At 36.5% G+C, this 21,754-nt stretch overlaps 2 protein-coding genes across 3 annotated transcripts; one reads left to right on the plus strand and one right to left on the minus strand.

Moving 5' to 3' along the window:
* On the plus strand, positions 3,894-6,132 carry LOC109719230 (pentatricopeptide repeat-containing protein At5g43790-like). Its single transcript, XM_020245780.1, has one exon. It carries the CDS (start codon positions 4,006-4,008, stop codon positions 5,788-5,790), a length of 1,785 nt encoding a protein of 594 aa, XP_020101369.1. The 5' UTR covers positions 3,894-4,005; the 3' UTR covers positions 5,791-6,132.
* LOC109719539 (histone-lysine N-methyltransferase, H3 lysine-9 specific SUVH1-like) lies at positions 10,944-14,727 on the minus strand. Of its 2 annotated transcripts, none has more exons than XM_020246284.1 (3): positions 14,580-14,727; positions 11,909-14,028; positions 10,944-11,337 (listed from the first exon to the last, which is right to left on the minus strand). In XM_020246284.1, exon 2 carries the CDS (start codon positions 14,011-14,013, stop codon positions 11,965-11,967), a length of 2,049 nt encoding a protein of 682 aa, XP_020101873.1. In that variant the 5' UTR covers positions 14,014-14,028; positions 14,580-14,727; the 3' UTR covers positions 10,944-11,337; positions 11,909-11,964. The 2 variants fall into 2 exon arrangements, with proteins under 2 accessions (XP_020101873.1, XP_020101874.1); XM_020246285.1 differs by having other exon boundaries at positions 11,909-14,054.

Consider the following 21,754-nt stretch of genomic DNA (forward strand, 5'->3'; position numbering starts at 1 on the left):
AACCAGACCAAATTTAACGGGCAATCGGGGCTGACTGGTGTGTGTGATTGACTGACGAGGAACGTCATGGCCTTAAACGGGCGGGAGTCTGATGGACACCCAATAGTCCCACATCGGATGGAAATGATGTTGTCATTTGGGTTTCGTATAAAGACTTAGGCACTATAATAATAACTGGGCTTAACATTTTGGCACGCGTTTGTTTCGCCAAGCGAGTTATTATTGCTAGTGGGGCTGGGCTTCTTACAAATCTAATGGAGACAACCGAAGGATGTGACGGGATTCCGCATAAGGGCAGGAATGCACGCCCTAATTGGCCTTTATTGTGGGGTTCCATGCTGGCCTTAAGGAGTAAGACGCTCGTGCTAGCACTTCCTCCAACTGCTTCTAAGAGTTGTGCGTCACCTATTCCCCTTACAAGTTTTTACTTTCTATTTTCTTATTTACCTATCTCTAATTGGTTACTAGTTTTTTTTAAAAAAAAAAACGGACGAGATAGAACTCGTTCTTCTTTTCTTTTTTTCTGTATTTTTCCTTTTCTCCTAAAATGCAAAAAAGAGAATGCTCTTTCTTCGCCTTGGGCGGGTTGCATTGCGCCATCTTTGCCTTGCCTTTTATAAGGCAATCAAAGAAAGAGTAATTCTTTTTATTATTTTATTAATTTATTTTATTTTATTTATTTCATCATTTATTTATTTTATTATTTATTATTTATTAAATTTCAAGTTTATTTTATTTAAGTTTGAGTTTTAAAACTCAAAAAGTGGTTGTTAGGGGGTGTTTTGAGTTTTAAAATTTTAATGCTTAATTTTAGTTTAAATGACCCACAAAATATGATACGTTACCCACTCCACAGAAATTCTCTGAATTAGGGTGAATCACATTCACTAAAGGTAGTCTTCCTTAGCCTCACTTGGCCCAGAACTTGATGCAAGGAAACTGGGACTGAAGTTGGTGGTGTATGTGTCATGTCTTAAGAGGCAGCGCCCAGACACGCAATTACCGGTACGTGTCATAGAACTAAAAAGTATTCTCAAAGATACCTATCGGGTATAGTGTATCGGCGCCGGTGTATGCCTATGAGAATATATCCACCAAAGGAGGTCCTTACACACATCTCAGTGTAGAGCGCTTTTAATAGCGGAGCCTAGGATAATTCTCGAGAGTCGAGTTGGATTAGGTGATGTGTCTCGTGATGAGTGGTATCCCTACCTTAACCTCGATTTCGAGGGGACATTTTAAACATCTTTCACGAGAACCGGTTGGACTGTCGAACAAAAATGGTGTAACTTGGAAAAAGTTCCCTAGAGGATAGTGTTTCCAACCCAAAGGTGACGTCCTTCCGGGAAATGCCCGTTTCAGAGTAGGGGGAGCTACTGATGTCCTGGTATCAGGAGAAATCCGGAAGTTAGACCATTAGACGTTCTAAGATTAGTTTAGACTGTTTTGAGTTTATTTATTATACTATCTATTAATTGGTAGATTGTCTAAAGATAGAGTTATATTATATTTACAATTGAAATCTTAAATATTTAAAATAAATGTTCAATTTGTGTTACTATCTGTTTTGCTTTTGTACTCTCATTAATATTATAGTTTTAAATAGTTTGACTATCTCCGCGAGGGGGGTGTTAAAGTCTCTATATGATTTTAAATTTTTAGTACTTTAAATTAGTACAACTTATCTCAAACTAAGTTGTCGTTTTCTACCTGGTTTGTTAAAAAATTTTGTTTTAACTAAAGTTAATCCATTAAAGCTCGTTTATTGTATACGTTAGTTTATTATATGCCTCGCACGCTTCCGGATTAATATGTTGATATTCTTTTTCCACAATTTTGGGATTTAGCGATTATCTGTGAGTTGATTTATTTGCGTTTATCTGTATGTTTGTTTGTTTTTATTTTTATTTTTATCACAAAGTTAGTTAGATTTTAATTGCAATCGGATTCCTATGCGATATTTGTTCCAACAGAACAGGGGAACAGGTGGAGGAAACGGAGTCAGAGCTGGGGTTGAGGGAGGCGCGGGTGAGGGTGCGGGATGAGCATGATTGGGCAGAAGACGAAGAAGATGGGGGCAATTTAATTATTTTGTCACACCGTACCCCCCTATAAATATTCTTTATTTCTTAAGGGGGTAAAGTATAGGTTTTTGAATGACCAAAGTGAAAAGTGAAAAAGCAGATATTGACAGTGAAATTTTCTGTAATTTAGCATAAGATTAATTGGAACTTCAAACAACTCAATATGATAGGGAGAAGGACATATAAGGTTTTGGGATAGGGTTTATATATTTGATGTTGCTATAAGCTTCTTTGTGCTTGTCCCTGCACTCATAGATAAGTTTCATTTTGTCCCTCGAACTGTTTAAGTTGGACTTTCAGCACCCCTAAATTATAGACGGGCTTCAATTAAGTCATTGCCATCAATTTTGGTTTATTGAAAGTCCATTGCTTGCCTGGTGCATCCGTGCATCTGTCCACAGCGAGTCCATTAGCCTTCCATCCATCTTGTTGTTTCAATCCAATCATTCAATTATATGGGTTGCTGGCGTTGGGGCATATAGTATAAGATCGCGTGCTGTTAGTGCAGGCAGGCCAGATAAGGGTAAGGGCAAAAAATGCAGACATCCAAAAGTCTCTGGTATCAAATGTCAAATTTGAAATTATGACGACCAAAGTGCGACTTGACCGAAATTTTAAGGACTAGCTTTGCAGTTTACCCTAGCGGGCAATCTAGTATGATGTTTATGTTGAATATAAAAATATATAAACAATATTCTCTAAAAGTTTAAACTAATATGGTATCAAAATAAGAGGTTTTGAGTTGTTCTATTTTTACTTAAATAAGAGGAATTTTTGAACTCCATGTTTTGGGGCAATCAAAGTTTGGGGTCCCGAAGTATATGAACACCGTGTAGGGATGCAAATGGATCCAGGTTGGTGCAGTTTCTGTCCCAATCCGTCCTGAATGGGGCGACGAGTGGAAACCAAAAATATAAAAAATGTAACCCATTCCAATTCCGCCTCAATCCACCAAGTTAATGGAGTGGGAGGCGAGTTTCTTCATTTGATTTGCTCTGATCCATCAAAAATTCGCTTCCGCCTCAATTCACCCCAAATGGAGTGATAGGTGAGGGACCAAAAATAGGATTAAAATTAACCCGTCTTGAGCGGGAGGTAGGAGACCCTTCCCGCCTCCGGAACTACCCCGTTTGCATCCCTAACAACCGTTCTATGAAAGCTTTTACATTTTCTTTATATTCCAGTCTCTTATTTTCAATCTCACAAGTGGGTGAGCTTTTTGACTTCCTTTGTTGGTTGATGTCAGGTTGTTGATGTATGTTTGGTGCTATCTACATTTACATTCATTTTAAGTAAATATTCAGAGCAGACAGCAATAGAATCACAATAACTTCAAAATCATCCACTTCACCGCCTTCCCCATCTCCTTCTGACTCTCAGAATACTGCACCTACCATACAAGCTGCCCTCCGCAGGAGACAAACCATCCATATTTTCTACATCTGGTACGTCCGCATGCACCCGAAGCCTTCAGATTCCACAGCTTTCAAACCAAGAAGATCTGCATGCTGGATACGCTGGAATATCGACTATTGTATGTTTCGCCAGCAGAATTCAGATTGCGCTTGTTCAACCTAAATTTCAGGTCAAAACCTTACTCGAAGAGGAATTACTCACTGTACCTCGTCTGTCGCATTAGCTGTGGACTGCATAGTAGCATCAGTTTCTCTGGCTCATCTTTACTTTCAATCACGACCATCCACTGAGTTTTCCGGTGATTGAAATTAAGGTTGGGATGTACCGACGGAGGTGGCAGACCGGGTCCAAGCAATAACTTATCTTACTGAAAACTCAGTAACTGATTTAAATTGCTTGATCCATTCAAAATCCGACCCGGTTCTAGGCGTAGTCCATATATAGCTAGCTAGTAGCTATGTGGATTGCTAGTTTCTATTGAGAATTCACTGTATAATAATAACCCATGAAAAACTCCAACCATAGAGAAATCACCCTCATATTAGAAACCTCCCCGCCGAAATCTCCCGCCACATTCAAACAACTCCACGCCCTGTTCGTCACCTCCGGCCTCGCCCTCCACACCTACCCTCTGAGCCGCCTCCTCCGCGGCCTCGCCGCGTTCCCGCCGCTCCACTCTCACGCCGCTGCCGTCCTCCGCCACGCCCCTCCCCCTTCCTCCCCCTTCCTCTCCAACACCCTCACCTCCTCCCTCGCCGCCCGCGGCCACACCCTCCTCGCCCTTTCTCTCTATTCCCTCCTCCTTTCCCCATTCTCCTCCCCCAAACCGAACAACCACACCTACCCTTCCCTCCTCAAGGCCTGCGCCGCCTCGCCGCCGTCGGCCCGGCACGGCCGCTCTCTCCACGCCCATCTGATCAAATTCCTCGGAGACGACGGCGTCGACTCCTTCGTCCGCGCCGCTCTCGTCAATTTCTACTCCAAGTGCGGAAGGATTGCTGCCTGCCGGTATATATTCGACCAAATACCGGATCCAGATCTGCCCACTTGGAACTCCATTTTGTCGGCTTATGCGCGGCGGCGCTCTAATTATCTCGGCTGCGCTGATTCTGCTGCCGAGGCATTGGCTCTTTTCGAAAAATTACAGTTTTCGTCAATCAGGCCGAACGAGATCACGCTCGTGGCTTTGATCGGCGCTTGCGGTGATTTCGGGGCTCTTTGCGACGGCGCGTGGGCGCATGCGTATGTCGTGAGGAACAATTTGGTGTTGAATCGCTTCGTGGGCACGGCTCTGATCGAGATGTACGCAAAGTGCGGTCGTCTCGATCTCGCCCATCAAGTGTTCGATGCTTTGCCTCAGAGGGACACGCTTTGCTACAATGCGATGATTCGCGGGCTCGCAATCCACGGCCACGGCCGTCGCGCTCTTACCTTGTTCGATAAGATGAGGTTCGACGGCACAGAAGTTGATGATGTTACGATGGTGGCTGTACTGTGCGCGTGCGCTCACGCCGGATTGGTCGCGGAGGGCCGCAATTGCTTTACTACAATGGAGGTGGATTTTGGGATCACGCCGAGGATCGAACACTTTGGGTGCTTAGTGGACCTCTTAGGCCGAGCAGGGCTGGTTGAAGAAGCCGAAGACGTGCTTCGGAGAATGAGCATGAAGCCGAACGCAGCAATGTACAGATCTTTGATACGAGCATGCAGGATTCATAACGAAACAGAGATCGGGGAGAGACTAATCCGAAAACTAATCCAACTCGAGCCCGAACACGGAGGCAACTACGTGCTGTCATCGAACCTGTACGCGGATATCAATCAATGGGACGGTGTTGATAGGGTGAGGAAGGCAATGAAGGCAAAGGGCATCGACAAAACCCCTGGCTCCAGCACTGTCGAGATCGGCGGAGTTACGCACGAGTTCTTGTTGGGAGACCGGAGGCATCCGCTGTCGAAGGAGGTCTATTCCATGCTCGATGAGATCGAGAGGAGACTGCTCCAGCATGGGCACAGTCCGAGAACAAAGGAAGTGCTGTTCGACGTCGAGGAGGAGGACAAGGAGGACGCGCTGACGTGCCATAGCGAGAGGCTCGCGATTGCATTTGCTCTTCTTTCGTCCGAGAAAGGGGCTACCATCAGAATCATAAAGAATCTGAGGGTTTGCGGTGATTGTCACGCGAGTTCGAAGCTCATTTCTCGGATCTACGAGAGGGAGATCATCATGCGAGATCGGAGCCGGTTCCATCATTTCAGAGATGGGGTGTGCTCTTGCTCAGACTACTGGTAGAGATTCTAACAACACAAAAGTGTAAACTAAATAGCAAATTGATAATGGCTAAGGATTGATAAGTGTAAACTCTTTAAATCAATCCCTGTTTTAGATTGGTTTATTTGTAAGCAAACTGCATCTGCTCCAGTTCTCGCTTGCCAGGTTTATGTTTCTTTTGAAGTGTTTGTTGGTTCAGAAGGGCCAGCATTCTGTTCTGCGGCGGAAGGTCAGGTTGAACTGAGTTAAGTTCGAAATGGTGGAAGGCCGAGTTGTGCCGAGTTATGTTCGAAGTGGCGTGAGGCTGATTGAGCTGAGTCACAATCAAAATGTGTAGGCGCTGTATTTGTATGCCTTAAGTAAATTGGCTGTATTTTTCTAATAGTTTAATAGTTAGTGCTAACGATCCAACAGAGTTCACTTCTTAGGATTGACATAGGAGCACTCCAGTTCAACTTCAACTTCAATTTTTTTTGTGAATTGATTCAGCTTGATTTTAAAAGTTAAAAAGCAACACAAAGAAAAAAAACTAAAAGACTGAATTAATCAAAATTTTAATAATCTAATAAATTTTAGTTTTAATTTTTTTACAAAATATATTAGTCTTAGGTAGTAATCAAACAATAGAGACTTTAACTACTATTATCTTCAGATTAAAAATTTTTAACATAAAATTAATCATACTTTTATCTATCTTTCTTTTCATAGATTGCTGGTAAATTGGTCGGAAATTTACTGACTTTGAAATTATAATTATTCTACTTGTTTTTTTTTTTTTTAACTGAATATTTTCATACTTAAACATAAGAAAATAAAAAAAAAAATTTATAGTAATTAATTTACCTTCACTTTCAATGAAATATAATAAAAGCAAGTATTTACGACCAAAAATAATTTTATCTTCACTTTCAATGAAACAACATGCCTGCATGCACATGGGAGTGAAGCGCGGGTAACATTATAGAATTACCGCTATCATCCTAGTTTTTGTAATTTTCTATTCAGTTTCCTGATGAAATAAAGTGTTAACTGAAGTTCACGTGTTAATTTTACATTCATCCAATAATTTATTAGATATTTTTTAATACTAAAATTCAAAAATAATTTTTAAATCCTAAATTGAAAGATTGTATAAATTTGGATGGAGATAAAAGTGATATGTGATGATAGATTATAGCGTTTTAATAGAACGTCGTTGGGACGCTCTCCACTTTTTTCTTTTTTTTCTTTTTTTTTTTCCGCATGTTTTGAAGCCCCTACTTTTTTGAGCATGTATTTCACATTCTTGTAAAGGAACATTAATTACAGTCCTCTTTATTCCTAGTAGATATTTTAACTTGGATCTCCCCAAACAATTTTCAAAACTGAAAAAATTTCTACACATAAAAGTGGTTTTTAGTAATGATTTAAAATCCGCTGCTTTGATCCAATCAGTCTGGCAGTTCAGCCAATGAGCCAGTGAATTAGCTTAGATTTTAAGAACCAGCCAAATTCATCTCTTACTTTCGTATTTTACTATTTAATTAAAAACATTTTTGATTATATATAATCTAATATTATTTAAAAATAATACAGGTTGAACCACAAGCTGGATCAGTGATCTGTGATGCGGCAATATATTCAGTATGTAGATTTCACCACAAAAATCTTCTTCATTTCAGTCAAATTATTTATTTCCCCAAGAAGCTCGAGGCTAAGTTATTCTGTTTTTAGGCGCAAATGTAGGTTCGAATATCTGACCTTTTGATTGATTTTCCGAAGTGTCAACTGCACTATATAGTAGTAATAATTTACACTGAGATTTGAGACCTGTTTACATTGCTTAGTATGTTTTGTTAGTTGATTCGAATCCCATTTTTATTTTGATCCTTAACATGTGGCTGTTTTAATTAAGTTCCCTCCATCAAATGACAAAAAGGAAAAAAGATATTATTAATTCAGATGGAAATTGCTAGGGGGTTGTTCTGTTTCACCTAAAACTGTAAAAATTAGTTTTCAGTGAAAAAAAAGATTTCTGAGGAAAAAACTTCTACTTTCTCTGGCGCTTAATTTGTCGGAAAAGAAAAATAGTTTTTTCACTAGATTTGTTTGATTTGTAAGAAAATATATATATATATATAGATTCCTGAGTGACTCCAATGCACATTTTAATCATTTTCTTATGCATTTTTTAATTAGTATTTTTGACTCTCACTCATCTCACTCCATAGAGAACGGAACAGGATAGAAGCCCCATCAATCTGAATCCATTTGCATCCCCAGCTACAAAATTTCAGGCTTAACAACACAATTTTAGGTTTTCCTGGGCGACTCTGATGCGCATTCAATCATTTTTGCATCGCAAGTGTTGAATTTTATTCAATAATAAATTTTGATGATAATAAATAAATTTTAGATTTAATTTGTTATTTAGTAATTTCAGATTGTAATTGAATTTAAAGTGGCTCAAGTTGAACCGGATTTGATCGAAGGTAACCATTCAATCAATTTGTTCAAATTGGCCCGGACAAGATCAAATTGTACCAAATTAGATGCAAGTACCACAACAATAATTTGGAGGACTTCTTTACAATTTATCGGATTTGAACCGGTCAATCTAGTCAAATTGACAAATTCACCTTTTGGGTTTGATTTGAATTTAATGTCAAATTAGCTATTATTTTAATATGGTATGAAAGTGATTTTATGTATAGTATAAATTCGAAAATGATTTTATTATGGCATGAATTTAAAAATATGAAATATGATATAAATGTGTTTTTCAAGTTTGGTATTATTTCAAAAGTTTTTACAAATGATGAATGAATTCAAAATGCTTTACATTTATAGTATTAATTTTACAAAATTGGTATAATTTCAAATGAGCTTTTCAATATAGTAATATTTCAAATGAGTTTTGCAAACATGATATGAATTTGAATTTATTTTGAAATTAATTCAAATGCATTTGCAAATATGGTTAAAATTTAAATTGAAATCAATTATGATTTAATCATACTATTGTTCCATTTTTTAAATGATGATTAGTGTATTTAAAGGGAAGCTTGGATGTTGTTTGTGATACAACTTCAGAAAAATTCTATAAATCCTAATTATTTATTGATTTGTAATTATGAGCTTCATTGAGAGATTGTAAAAGAAGTTTTGTGTGATTGTAAGCGGCTTTGGTCTTGCCCTGTTCAAAAGGCTAAATGATAGTGAAATCGGTACCTCGAGGAGAAGAAGGACCAGACTAGAGTAGGCAGAAAGGCCGAACCAGGATAAATCATCTGCATTATCTGAGTTTGATTTTCTTCTTTTATTTGGTTGTGCAATTTTTATCTTGATTTAATTTTGCATTTGGTTGTGCAATTTTTATCTTGATTTAATTTTGCTTGAGTTGTTAGTTCTCAACTAATTCACACACCCCCCTCTTAGTTGTCATTTGATCCTTCATTTGGTATCAGAGAGCAGGTCTCACTGTTGCAGACTAACTGTCTCGTGAGATGGCAACTTTGAATTAGTTGAGAACTAAAAACTCAAGTAAAATTAAATCAAGATAAAAATTACACAATCAAATGAAAGAAGAAAATTAAACTCAGATAACACAGATGATTTATCCTGGTTCGACTTTTCTGCCTACTCTAGTCCGATCCTTCTTCTCGAGATACCGATTTCACTATCACTTCAGCAATGTTCGCATAACACCGGGAATAATCCCACGTCGAATTAAAAAAAGAAAATATGATTGAAAATGTAAAGATCAAAGAACTGTAATACTCACAATCAGGCTTAAGCATTATAAGCTGCTGTTTGGACCCAATAATTATTAATGTTAGTGGCGCAGGTTCGTAGCCGACAGTGTAAGATGAATCTCACAGCACACCAAAAATTCCGAGCAGCACTTTTGTTGTCTCAAGGGACAGATAGATGACAATCGGTTAAAACTTTTTTTTAACAAAAATTTTCATAAAACATAAGCTATTGCTGTATAACTCTTTCAAACATCTAGCCCAACTCCTCTCTAATATCTAGTTTTTTTTTTTGTTTCACCAAGCCTGCGTCGGCCTTCTTCTGAACAACAATTATACCATGGACATATTCAGGCTACGTTTCCATGCAGAAGATGAGCATGCTTTATTTTCTTTTTTATTTTCTTTTTCATTGAGTGATAGGTTACAACCCACCCAAACAGCACAAACAAGTACAAATGCGGTTGAAGATACTAAATTATGTACATGATATTCGAGCAGACGATCCATAAATTCCCCAGATTGACATCCTGAACCTACCACAGTGTTTGCAATTAATTTGGGCTTGAATGAGTTCCTAATATTTGGAAGAGAATCAATAAATTCATCCTTTCCAGAAAACAAGATTCAACCCTCTGTTTCAGTAGGTTTGGCTTATTTGTCTTTCGACGTGTTCAAGATGTATTTAGATATCTGCTATAAATAATGACCTAATCGGCCGTTTGTTTTGGGTCTAGGAAAAAAATAAATACGAGTCTAAGATTTCCTGCTAAACTTAAGCTGTCTGGTTTTACAAGGGGTAAATCCAAGAGGGCAAAACTTAAGCTGTCTGGTTTTACGAGTCTAAGATTTCCTGCTAAACTTAAACTGTCTACTATTATATATTAATCTTTCACCTTTGGATGCTATTCCTTTTAGGGAAATTAATCAAGGCAAAGGATATATAAGGGGTAAATCCAAGAGGGCGCCGGTTTCCTACAACCCCGAGTGTAGGAATCCCTGCACTCACTCAAGGCTGATCCCGCTGCTCATTAGCGCACACCATTCACACTGGACGGTGTGGTATGGATTCATCCTGCTGCTAAAGAAGAGCGGGATCAATTCTGAGAGTAGGGATTGCTACACCGGCGGTTGTAGGAAATGCACTCCCAAAGCACCCCTTGTCCTACAGACATTCACATGAATACCCAATTCTACTCAAATCTAAAAGGCCATTTAGTTGCACAGAGACCTAACCAACCAGCTATTGTAACTAGAAGAACAATTGACACATCGACACGTACGACACTTAATAGCCTAAAAGAATCAACATGTTTCTCATGAGCAATTAGCGAAGTCTACTAGAGAAGTGCATTGTGCATATCCCCTATCGATATCTTGACATCAAAATGCTCATCAGGATAATTACTAAATTAGCAACACCAGCCCCCTAAACAAACGAAGTCGAGAAAAGAGAAGATACCCTGCAGTGAGGCCAAAGGAGACGGATGAAATCATCTCAGCAACAATCTGTTAATGATGAGACTAACATCATTCATAAGATACTGACTACTAAATAAAGAGAAGAGCACCTGAATTTTACATTGCGGTTGGTCTTGGGAACACAACATGCCCCATACATGTCGCAAAACTGGATGCCGTTAGGACTCAACTACAGTTTGACATATAAACAAAGGCATACCTGCATGGATGTATCCGCAATATAATGTTAGGGAAGATTCTTCACATCCTTTTGCGAGATAAGTTGTTGATACCCATTGCAATGGTCATACACCATCTCAAAATTATCTTCTCCATTCATTACAGCCTTATGGATACAGGTAGTAGGGAAGGCAAACTGGAAAGAAACCAAAAAAAAAAAAAAAAACAGTTAGAGATGCCAAATCATGTTGCTGTAAAATAAGCCTGAAGTGTGAGAAAATCTAGTGCTTGTGGGTCTTGGCCTTTGGAACCGTTTCTCAACTCCGAGAAGCAACCAATTAGCATATGAAACAAAAAGTCCGTACTTTTTAATGCGATGAGAAGTTGACATGAGAGCAAACAAAAGCACCCATTCAAAGCTCATCTTTTAAGAGCAATTAGTGGTTCTAGGAGGGAAGAAATAGCAAAGGAATAAACAACAAAATAAGAACTCTTAAATCAACCTTATGTTTCAGATACAATTTTTTAGGTGCGAATATAACAATCACAAAGGATTGTAATGGGTTTTAAAGTGCTTAAGAGTCAATACAAAAAAAAGAGTAGAGTAACATACAAAGGAGCAAACAGTACAATTCAAAGGATAGCTTTGTACATCTTTGTAAGCAATCGCTAATTGAAAACTTTAGTTCTGCAAACACGCTGGATAAATATTGAAAAAACAGGTAAGGAATGAGAAAAAGAAATACATATGACATGACAATACTGACCTTCACAGATAAGTTAATATGATAGTTGCCCTCCATACATATTCTGGCATTAAGTGCTAACCAAAAGAGCCCCTACAAGCTGGTGATCCACATAAGCACCTCTTAGCTCTACGGGACACACCGCCACTTCCCCTCTCCTTGCCAGATACACCATAGTCATATGTCAATTCAGTCATGGGAGGGATGTGCTTCATTGCAAAGAACATGATATGTGGATGGCCATCATCACTGTGATCATGCTGAACCGGCTGCCAAAACACATTAGGGGAGCAGCTGTGGTTCATGAAACGCGCTACATTGCCCATATTTCTTGCGCTTACCATTATCGGTAAGGGGTTATATGTGTCGGTCGAGAAAGTCCCGCTCGGTTCTTCTGCCAACTCAGCTCCGTAATTCCATCTTAGGGTTTTCTCACCAGGACATGCAGTTTGAAATAGATAATCATCATCGTCATCATCCAAATCAACTTTACTCTCATCAATGACTTCACCAGTGTATTCGCAGATAAATGAGCCAGCACGGATCGGGTCCCATGAGCGAAGGCCCCAGCCACGATTTCTGGTTCTGAAGACCTCAAAGTGCAGTCTAATCCCCTTCTGGGTCACTCTATTTCGGCAATTGTATGAACACTGACAAGAATCGCTGCATTCATATATCATATTTCTGCGGCTCGCAATTAACCCAAGTGAACTATAAGGAAGGTCACCTCCATTTACTTGCGCACAAGAACAATTTCTATCGCCAGGGAGGCACACACTAAGGCACCTGCAACCCTGCGAAGGCTTCATTGAGCTAATCGGTTTTGAGTACCTAACTTTAGTAACATATGTGAAATGGCTCGGCCCCTTCTCGTGATCCACTTCATTGACAAGACAAACGGGTATGTTCTCAATACCAGAGGACAAGTCAGGCAGAATAACTCTTCCCCTTAACGATGGATTCTCTATCCATTTTTGTGTCATCTTCCACACCGCTATTCCATCCCGCTGACCAGGCTCTCTCAGCAACTTGTACTTAAAGACGTTAAAACCAGACTTTGATTTCTCCTTCCACGCATCCTGAATTTTATAAAGCCCGTCATAGATGTAAATCTTCCCGGTTTGGCAATTAGGATCTTTCGCACTTCGAACCACCCTAATCTCATTTTTCCGATAAGTGCTCTTTTCTAATGCAAGATTTCCCCTTTCAAGCTTTTGGTCGTGCTTCTCCTCATATCGATTATTGCCTCCCTGGCCGCTGTAAACTAAAACGTCCACATCATCATCCGCGTTCTCATAACCGCCGGATGAGACGATGCAAACTGCCACAGGCTCTTCTTGATGGTCAAACCTAGCTGTCATGTAATCGATTCCGGCCATGCTGGGCGCATGCAATCCGACAACACACATTTCTATACGGAAATAAAAGATATCACCAATTTCGACACCCGGAATGGACCCAATCCTCTTCCCCATGTTAGCCCTAAACTCATTAGTCATCATTATAGCCCCAGCACGCAAATCCGGGCGGCGGTTAATATCCTCTAATTCGTCCAACTGAAGGAGCCTCCGCCTTAGGGCATCGAAAGTCGACAGAACCATCTCGACTGTCTCCCTCGGGTGATTGGACGAAGAAGGAAGCAACAGAAGTGACTTGTCAAAGATCTTTCTGACAGGCTTGACCCGCTTGATCTTTGTTCCATCCAATCCGTCCGACCCGCCCAAGTGCGACCGTTTGATTTTCCGCCCTGATTTCGAGGATTTCCTGGTGAAGACGGGCTCGTCCTCCTCCTCCTCCTCCTCCTCCTCCTCATCCTCATCATCCAACGAATGCACATTCGCACGATAAGCTGCGGATATCGGAGTGGCATTTATAGGGCCGTTAGAATCGGAAACTCCGGCGAAGGTAACTCCGTTAGAATTGAGGACTCCGGCAGCCAAAGGTTGAAATGAGGGGTTCCCGGGAAATTGGGCGAAGGGCGAAACGCAAACGAAGGGCGGGGTGGCCGATTGGGTGTATGCGTTGAACCCGAACGGTGCAGGGAACATCGGGGTCAAAGATCTCAATGGCTTGGCATCCAGCCCTTCCTGGCTTGAAGAAGGTGAGAAGTTTGAGTTCCTTTCCATGTCGAATCGCAGTAGCTGCACAACAAGCAACAAGTAACAACCTTTAACAAGGTGGTATTTGTTGTTGTTCCACATATTCAAAGTTACAATATAGCAAGGTAGATGAGGAAAATATACACATTTTAAGCAACAAAATTTATGAAAAAAATATATAGTGGTAATAAAGATGATAACTTGATTATAACTGTACAAATGGAAATGTTTCTCAACTTAAGTACAAAATACTGTTAAAAAAAAAAAAAGCAAAAGGAAGCTAAGCCCTAGCTTCTAAGTACACTGAATCCATGTAACCCTAAAAAGCAAAAGGGAACAAATAGACACAAATCCTACAAATAAAAAGCCCAAAGACCTCTCCGAAACTACCAAAAAAAATCAGATAAAATCGAGAAAAATAGCTAAAACAACGAGCTCACTGCAGTGATTAAGGTAAATGCCAAAAAAAATCGGATTTTCGAACTGGGTAGAAGCGATTGGAGCGATGATTAAACAAGTAAAACAGCTTCATCGATCAATTAACACGCATATTAACACAAAAAAAATTGGGGAAAGTGATAAAAATGGATTACCTCTGCGACGATTTGAGCTTCAGAGGTTGAGATTGAACTCAGATACGATTTGGAAACCCCATAGATTCGCGTCGCTCACATCTCTTTATCGTAATTTTTTATCTCCCGCTTTTTTCCCAATTTGGGGAAGAGCGAGGGGTTTGAAGGTTTTCACTCTCCTTTGTATTATTATTATTATTATTATTATTAATTATATTCCTTTTTGGGCTTTGTGTTGTTACTTTTGCAATCATTCCATGCACCAGGTATACAAGTAAATCTCATACACCGTAACTCTAAAAGCTTATCATTGGGTGAAAGTGGAGCGGAGTGAAGTTATTTTTCACCGTTAACGGTCAATTTTGCTGTTTGATTTGCTAAATAAAGATTTGGTCAAAATTCGAGTTATCGAAAATAGCGCCTAGAGCCGAAGTCAATTATGATGAAGATAGGTAAAAAAAATAATAAAATAATATAATGGGTAATGCTAGTTATATTTAAATATATTTTATTATGATACTGATTATTCTTTTATTTAGTTTATATTTTTAAAATATATTAAAAATTAATTAGTTAAGTTTTAATATTTTCTTAATTTAGTTTATATATTTAAAATATGATAAAAATTGATTATTTAAATATTAATTTTTTTATTTTATAATTTTACTATTATATTATTTTAATTTATATATAAAAAAATAATTTAGTTGTTTTATAATACATTTTTTAATTATTAGAAATATAATTATTTTTTTATTTATTATATTATAATTTACTATTTATTTTAAAATATTTATTATTTATATATAATTATAGTCTTATATTATTCACTTCGTTCCAAACAAACAACATAGCTTAAAAAACTTAACTTCCATAATTATAAAAACAAACGGGGGAGCGAAGTAGTTTTTACTTGAACCCCACTTCAACCCAAAGTACATTTCAAACTAAAGTTCAGTTTTGATAAAATAAATAAACCCTTGAAGTAATATTTATATTTCACTCATTCAAAGATCATTACTTTTTAATTTATCTTACCATTTTTCTTTCATAGTGAAAACCCAAAGGGTTTGAACCTTAGGTCAAGAGAGGCATCAGATTTAACTCTATATCCATATATAAAGTTAGTATTTTTCATATCAAAATTTTACCCCATTGTTTTTGCATTTAGGGGCTATTTGGATGCAAATATAAAGACATGGAGTTGGACATATATACAGTTAAAAATATAATAATTATAATTATATATTTTTTATTTGATTGGATATAGAGAAAATATTAAAATTATTAAATAATTTGATTGGCTGGATGTAGTTGAAAATTATATTTAAAAATTTTATTATTTCATATATGTGGTTGTGAAAGCTTTTATTAAACTATACATAAATTATGCACAATTCTAGATGCTGCCGTTGAGATTTCTTGTGCAATTTTAACTATAGCAGTTAGATTCAAGTGTACCAAAACAAATGTTGTATTTAAATTTGTGTAAAATTGAAATTGCAGTGTGATTATAATCGTTTAATAATCAAATAACCACTTGAAATAATTTGTTAATATATTGGCTTTCACCTAGTAGATCGAGAGGTTTTAAACTCTTGCGTGTGCACATTTCAAAAATGTGAGACTCAAGCTCTAGTTCTATATTGTAAATATAATTTCTTCTTTGTGTTTCTTAAAATCAAAGATTTAAGGGTTAAAAAGAGTACAAATTTATACATTTTAAAAACTAAATTACTGCATACTAAGTATAATATTTTTTAAATTTATTTTTGCATGATGCTCAAAATGTATTTTCAAATATATATTTTTATATATAAATATATAAATTCGTTAAAGATTGTTCATCATGATTATCAAATAAGATTTTAATTTTGAATACCATCATCAAATACTATTTCAAGTTACACATAAATTGTCAATAGTGATGAATTGTAAATATCTATTTCCACTATTCAAAAAACGATTCAAAAATTATCCAAATAAAATTTGAAATTATTTATATATGCCGCATCTTGATAAAGTCTAGGCTCTCACTTTAGATGTCGCAGCTCATATTCATTAAATTTCTTTTAACTAAACTACACTCTTGATTCTCAAATTAAGAGGTGTGTGACGATTATTTTTTTTTTTTGTAAATTTTGACTTGAACTTTTTAAATTTTTACAATTAAGTTCTCACAACCCAAACTAGTCAAATAAGTATTATATAAAAAATGTATCATCTTAATTATTACTAGGTCATCACAATATTTTTACATCACCTTTATATTAGTGGCACGATAATATTTAACCTAAAAAAATTTTGTTGTGCGACTCAATTACAATAGTTCAGAAAAGTCCTAGCTGTAAATTACCACGAATAAAAGTTTGAAGGTCAAAAATGTAATTTAACTTTTTTTTCAAGAAATATTTTAAATATCGCCTCTGTGGTTTCGCACTTTCTTACTTCAGTACCCTGTGATTTAAAATATATCAATTTAGTACCATGTGATTTTATTTTCTTTTTTATTATCCATTTCACTTATTTTTTTTCATTAAATCAGTGACAAAGTTAAAAACCAAAAGGTAATAAAGTGAATATTTCGATAAATCTAAGTGGAGTATATGAAGTTTTTTGTATATAATTTAACGAAAATATTACGAAAAAGTTGACGAAAAGAGAAAAATAAAACCACAGAGTATTAACTTGATACATTTGAAATCACAGTGTACTAAAGTGAAAAAGTGTGAAACCATAGGTGTACGTGGTATTTGAAGTTTACCTTTTTTTTTAAAAAAAAAAGGATAAACTTCAAATACCAACCCTGTGGTTTCGCACTTTCTCACTTTACTACCCTGTGGTTTAAAATATATCAAATTAGTGTCATGTGATTTTATTTTTATCTTTTCGTCGGCTTTTTTGTTAATATTTTGCTAAATTATATACAAAAATTTCAGGTACCCTACTTAGGTTTATCAAATATTCACTTTAGTACATTTAAGTTTAACTTTGTCAGTGATTTAACAAAAAAATTAGTAAAATCGATAATAAAAAGATAAAAATGAAACAATGGCACATTAACTTGATACACTTTAAATCACATGATACTAAAGTGAGAACGTGTGAAACCACATGGGTGGTATTTGAAATTTTTCCAAAAATTTATGGCATATATCATCATCATTGGGCACCAGGGGCGGTGCATGAAGTCCACGTATACACCGGGTGCAGGCATTATAATTTCTGTGATTTTCTTTTTGGGGGGAAGTGCAAGTGGGGATTGTGATGGGGGGGTGTTTATAGCCGTTGGATTTCGGTAGGGGAGGTGATCGTACGATGCGGGCGAGTAAGTGCGCGCGTCGTCGTGTCAGGGGCGTCGGTGGGTGAGGTGACATGCGGCCCCATGTCGGATTCCGAGGTGGCGGATCGAAGCGGAGCGGATTTTGGGCCCTGAAACCCCGCCCGATAAAACTTGGGCCCAATCGCCTAGTCCCACAAAAGAGAGAAAAAAAAATATACACATTTTTTCCTAGGAATAATTGCTAATATACTTTTATGAACTACCCTAGATAACTCATGTACCATTATAAATTTTTTATTTGGGTGAAAACATACAGAACTTATCTGAACTATAGATCATTTTAAAAGGTGTCAGACGTTGGTGGATGATGTTGGATTTTATTCAATAATAAATTTTGACGATAGCAAACAACTTTTGAATTTAATTTATTACTTAGCAATTTCAGGCTGTAGTTGAATTTAAAGTGGCTCAAGTCGAACCGGATTTGATCAAAGGTAATCATTCAATCAAATTATTCAAATTCATCCGGACAAGATCAAATTATACCAAATTGGATGCAAGTGCCACAACAATAATTTGGAGGACTTCTTTACAATTTATCGAATTTGAGCCGATCATCCTAGTCAAGTTAACCAACTCACCTTTTGGGTTTGATTTGAGCTTAACGTCAAATTAGCTATTATTTTAATATGATATGAAAGAGATTTGATATATGGTATAAATTTAAAAATAATTTTATTATAGCATGAATTTAAAAAATATGAAATATAATATAAATAAGTTTTATATGTATGGTATTATTTCGAAAGCTTTTACGAATGTGAAATGAATTCAAAAGTTTTACATTTTAGTATTAATTTAAAAGGATTTTACGAATTTGGTATAATTTTAAATGAGTTTTTCAATATAGTAATATTTCAAATATGCTTTGTAAATGTGATATGAATTTAAATTTATTTTGGAATTAATTCAAATGCATTTGCAAATATGGTTAAAATTTAAATTAAAATCAATTATCATTTAATTATACTTTTGTTTCATTTTTGAAATGATGGCTAATGTATTTAAGAGGGGGCTTGGATATTGTTTGGGATATAATTTCAGAAAAATTGTCTATGTCCTAATTGTTTATTGATCTGTAATTGTGAGCTTCTTGCGAGATTGTAAAAGAAGTTTTGTGTGATTGTAAGCGGCTTTGATCTTATCTTGTTCAAAAGGTCAAGTGAGAGTGACATCAGTATCTCGAGAAGAAGAAGGATCGGACTGGAATAGCCAGAAAGACCGAACCAGAATACATCATCTGTGTTATCTGAGTTTGATTTTTTTTATTTGATTGTGTAATTTTTATCTGAATTTAATTTTACTTAAGTTGAAAGTTGTCGACTAATTCACCCCCGCTCTTAGGTGTCATTTGATCTTTCAAATGAGATAGCATGCAACCACCTTCGGATTTCGAGGTGGCAGAGCGAAGAGGAGCGGATTTTGGGCCCTGAAACCCGGCTCGATAAAACCTGAGCCCAATGGCCTAATACCATGAAAAAGCTTAAAAAAAAAAAAGGTACACATTTTTTCTGGGGATAATTATTTTTTCATAATTAGGCACGAGAACTTACAGTTTTAAGTTCAAACGGCATTTGAAAAAAAGGGTAAAACACTAGCATAATCGCATTTACTAATATGCTCTTGGGATAACCAACACAAAAAAATTACAATTAGTAACAATACAATAATTCTCAATATGACTCTAGTTAATGGTTATTTTTCTGTATAAGACCTAATGGTCAAGTTACGTACGCACTTTATTCAAATCCAAGTAATTTAACTTAAAAGCAAGGTTGCTACGGGTATATATGATACTGTCACGCTTCGAGCCCACATTGAACTTAGTTTTTCCCACTTGTATGAAACGTTCATAAAACCTATACATTGCATTCCACATGGGAATAATACGTACATGAATTATATATGATGGGCATCACAAGAGCAAAAACAATGTCCTTCCAACTTGAGCCATTCAACATTTTACATATTTTTCAACCCAAAAAGAGATAATATAATATTGTTTCATTTCTTCCCAAATACTTGCATACAATTCGATCCAAAATAAAACCATAAACGTACTTTATGCTTCCCAAAGTTACAACACTACGACGTGATACTTTTACCTTGGTCGCGCTGACGTGCCTCTCCAACAATGGTTGGACCTAGATGTGAAAAATATTTAAACAATGTGGGCGAGAATTATAAATAGTTTACAGTAAATATGACCACCAAGAGTGGCATTCTGCTCGCACTAGTTCGAAAGAAAGGAGGCATAATAGCACAAAAATAGTAAGTAAGTGCGATTATAAAGCAACAAATTAAATGAACCACTAGATGACACTACTATACCTCTACAAGGAAATATAGGAAACCTCTCTAGTTTCAACTTATCATCTTACGCATCAAATCTTGTTATCATCTTTCTAAACTTGGTCATTATTCGATTTATACAGCTTATTAAGTGTATGCTTATATTATATTATTTACATGATGTCTGTTAGATGTGACTTGAAATTTTGGTTAAGAGACTTCGATTTTGTACTCTTTATTCGTCGACAGCTTCATAGTGCTACAAATTTGAAAAAGAATTTGTGAAGAAAAAATTGGATGATGGTGGTGGGTATATATAGATCGGATCCGATAATGAAAAAACTGTAGTACATTGGATTTTTATTATAAAAACAAGTGCAAATAAAAATAGTATGATACTATTTTTGTTGAACTTGATGAAGTGCAAGATAATTTGGAAATGATTTGAGTTATTGATCGAAGCGAGCCGAATTTAGATTTCGAGGGATTTTTATTTTCTTCTCTGTTCATTTCTCATATTTGAATTGTAGGCATCAAATTGACTTGTGTTGATGTTCTAGTAAAGGTAAGAAGCTTGTGGACTTATTCCTTCAATCGAATTTTTCAGTTAATAAGTTGAATCGAAAGTCGATTTCAAGTTAAAGCGAAATTGAATTGATTTGGGAGCATTTATGAGAATTGCAGTGATTTCGTCGTTTGTTTCTTAATTCCAGTTGAATAGGGCGGGATCTTCGCCAAATTCCTCTACGACTTTTGAGTAGTATTGAAGTTGCTCTTACTGGATTTTGAGGTAAGTTAAATTACATTTAACGAAGATCCAGCATTCAGTAACCGAATTGCCGATATAATGGTATTCAGTTCTTGCCATTGCCTTGACAGCCCCTTACTGATTTTTGGAGTTTTCTTAGTCGATTCCCTTCGGGATTTGAGCGATAAGAAAGGCGGATTGGAGGTTGATTGTTTGCCACTACTTGATTAGCAATCCGAGGTGGATTCCGTGTCGCCGAAAATAGCGAACTTCCTTCTATGTCTATTTTGTACATATGTGTATATGTTTATGTGTGCAGGTTGCATGCTTTCAGTATTGTGATGGCAATAGAGGTAAGTGAAGAGTGCACATTATTAGATGTTCCATGTGAACACTGGTTGATGTTAGATTGATTGGGTAATAAGTCAGTTATATGTCTATGGTGCATGTGTGGGTGTATCTATGTGATTATATATTCGTAAAAAATTGTGTTAGTTTGACATTGAATAGAGGGAATGGAGTACGTAGTGTATTCATGCAAATATTAATCTATCTCTAATTATATGATCAATAGGTTGAATTTTAGGCCGGAAAGGGCTATTAGACGTCATATTTTATCATATGCATATCTAGTAAGATATTTAATATTCATTTGCATTACACATGCTCTAACTCATATGATAGATTTTGGATAGTGCGTGATATATGATTGTACTATGGTGACATATGACTTAGTTGACATTCTATGATTATGATGAGGGCGCGCAGCAGATTGGTTATTTGTGAGTTTTTTTATTATTGCATAGACCATAG

This window comes from Ananas comosus, linkage group 13 (genome assembly GCF_001540865.1).
Source record: "Ananas comosus cultivar F153 linkage group 13, ASM154086v1, whole genome shotgun sequence".
NCBI classification, from domain to species: domain Eukaryota; kingdom Viridiplantae; phylum Streptophyta; class Magnoliopsida; order Poales; family Bromeliaceae; genus Ananas; species Ananas comosus.

What these genes read in the sequence shown, in the direction of transcription:
- LOC109719230 (XM_020245780.1), top strand. Translation starts at nt 4,006, where the DNA reads ATGAAAAACTCCAACCATAGAGAAATCACCCTCATATTAGAAACCTCC.
- LOC109719539 (XM_020246284.1), bottom strand. Translation starts at nt 14,013, where the DNA reads ATGGAAAGGAACTCAAACTTCTCACCTTCTTCAAGCCAGGAAGGGCTG.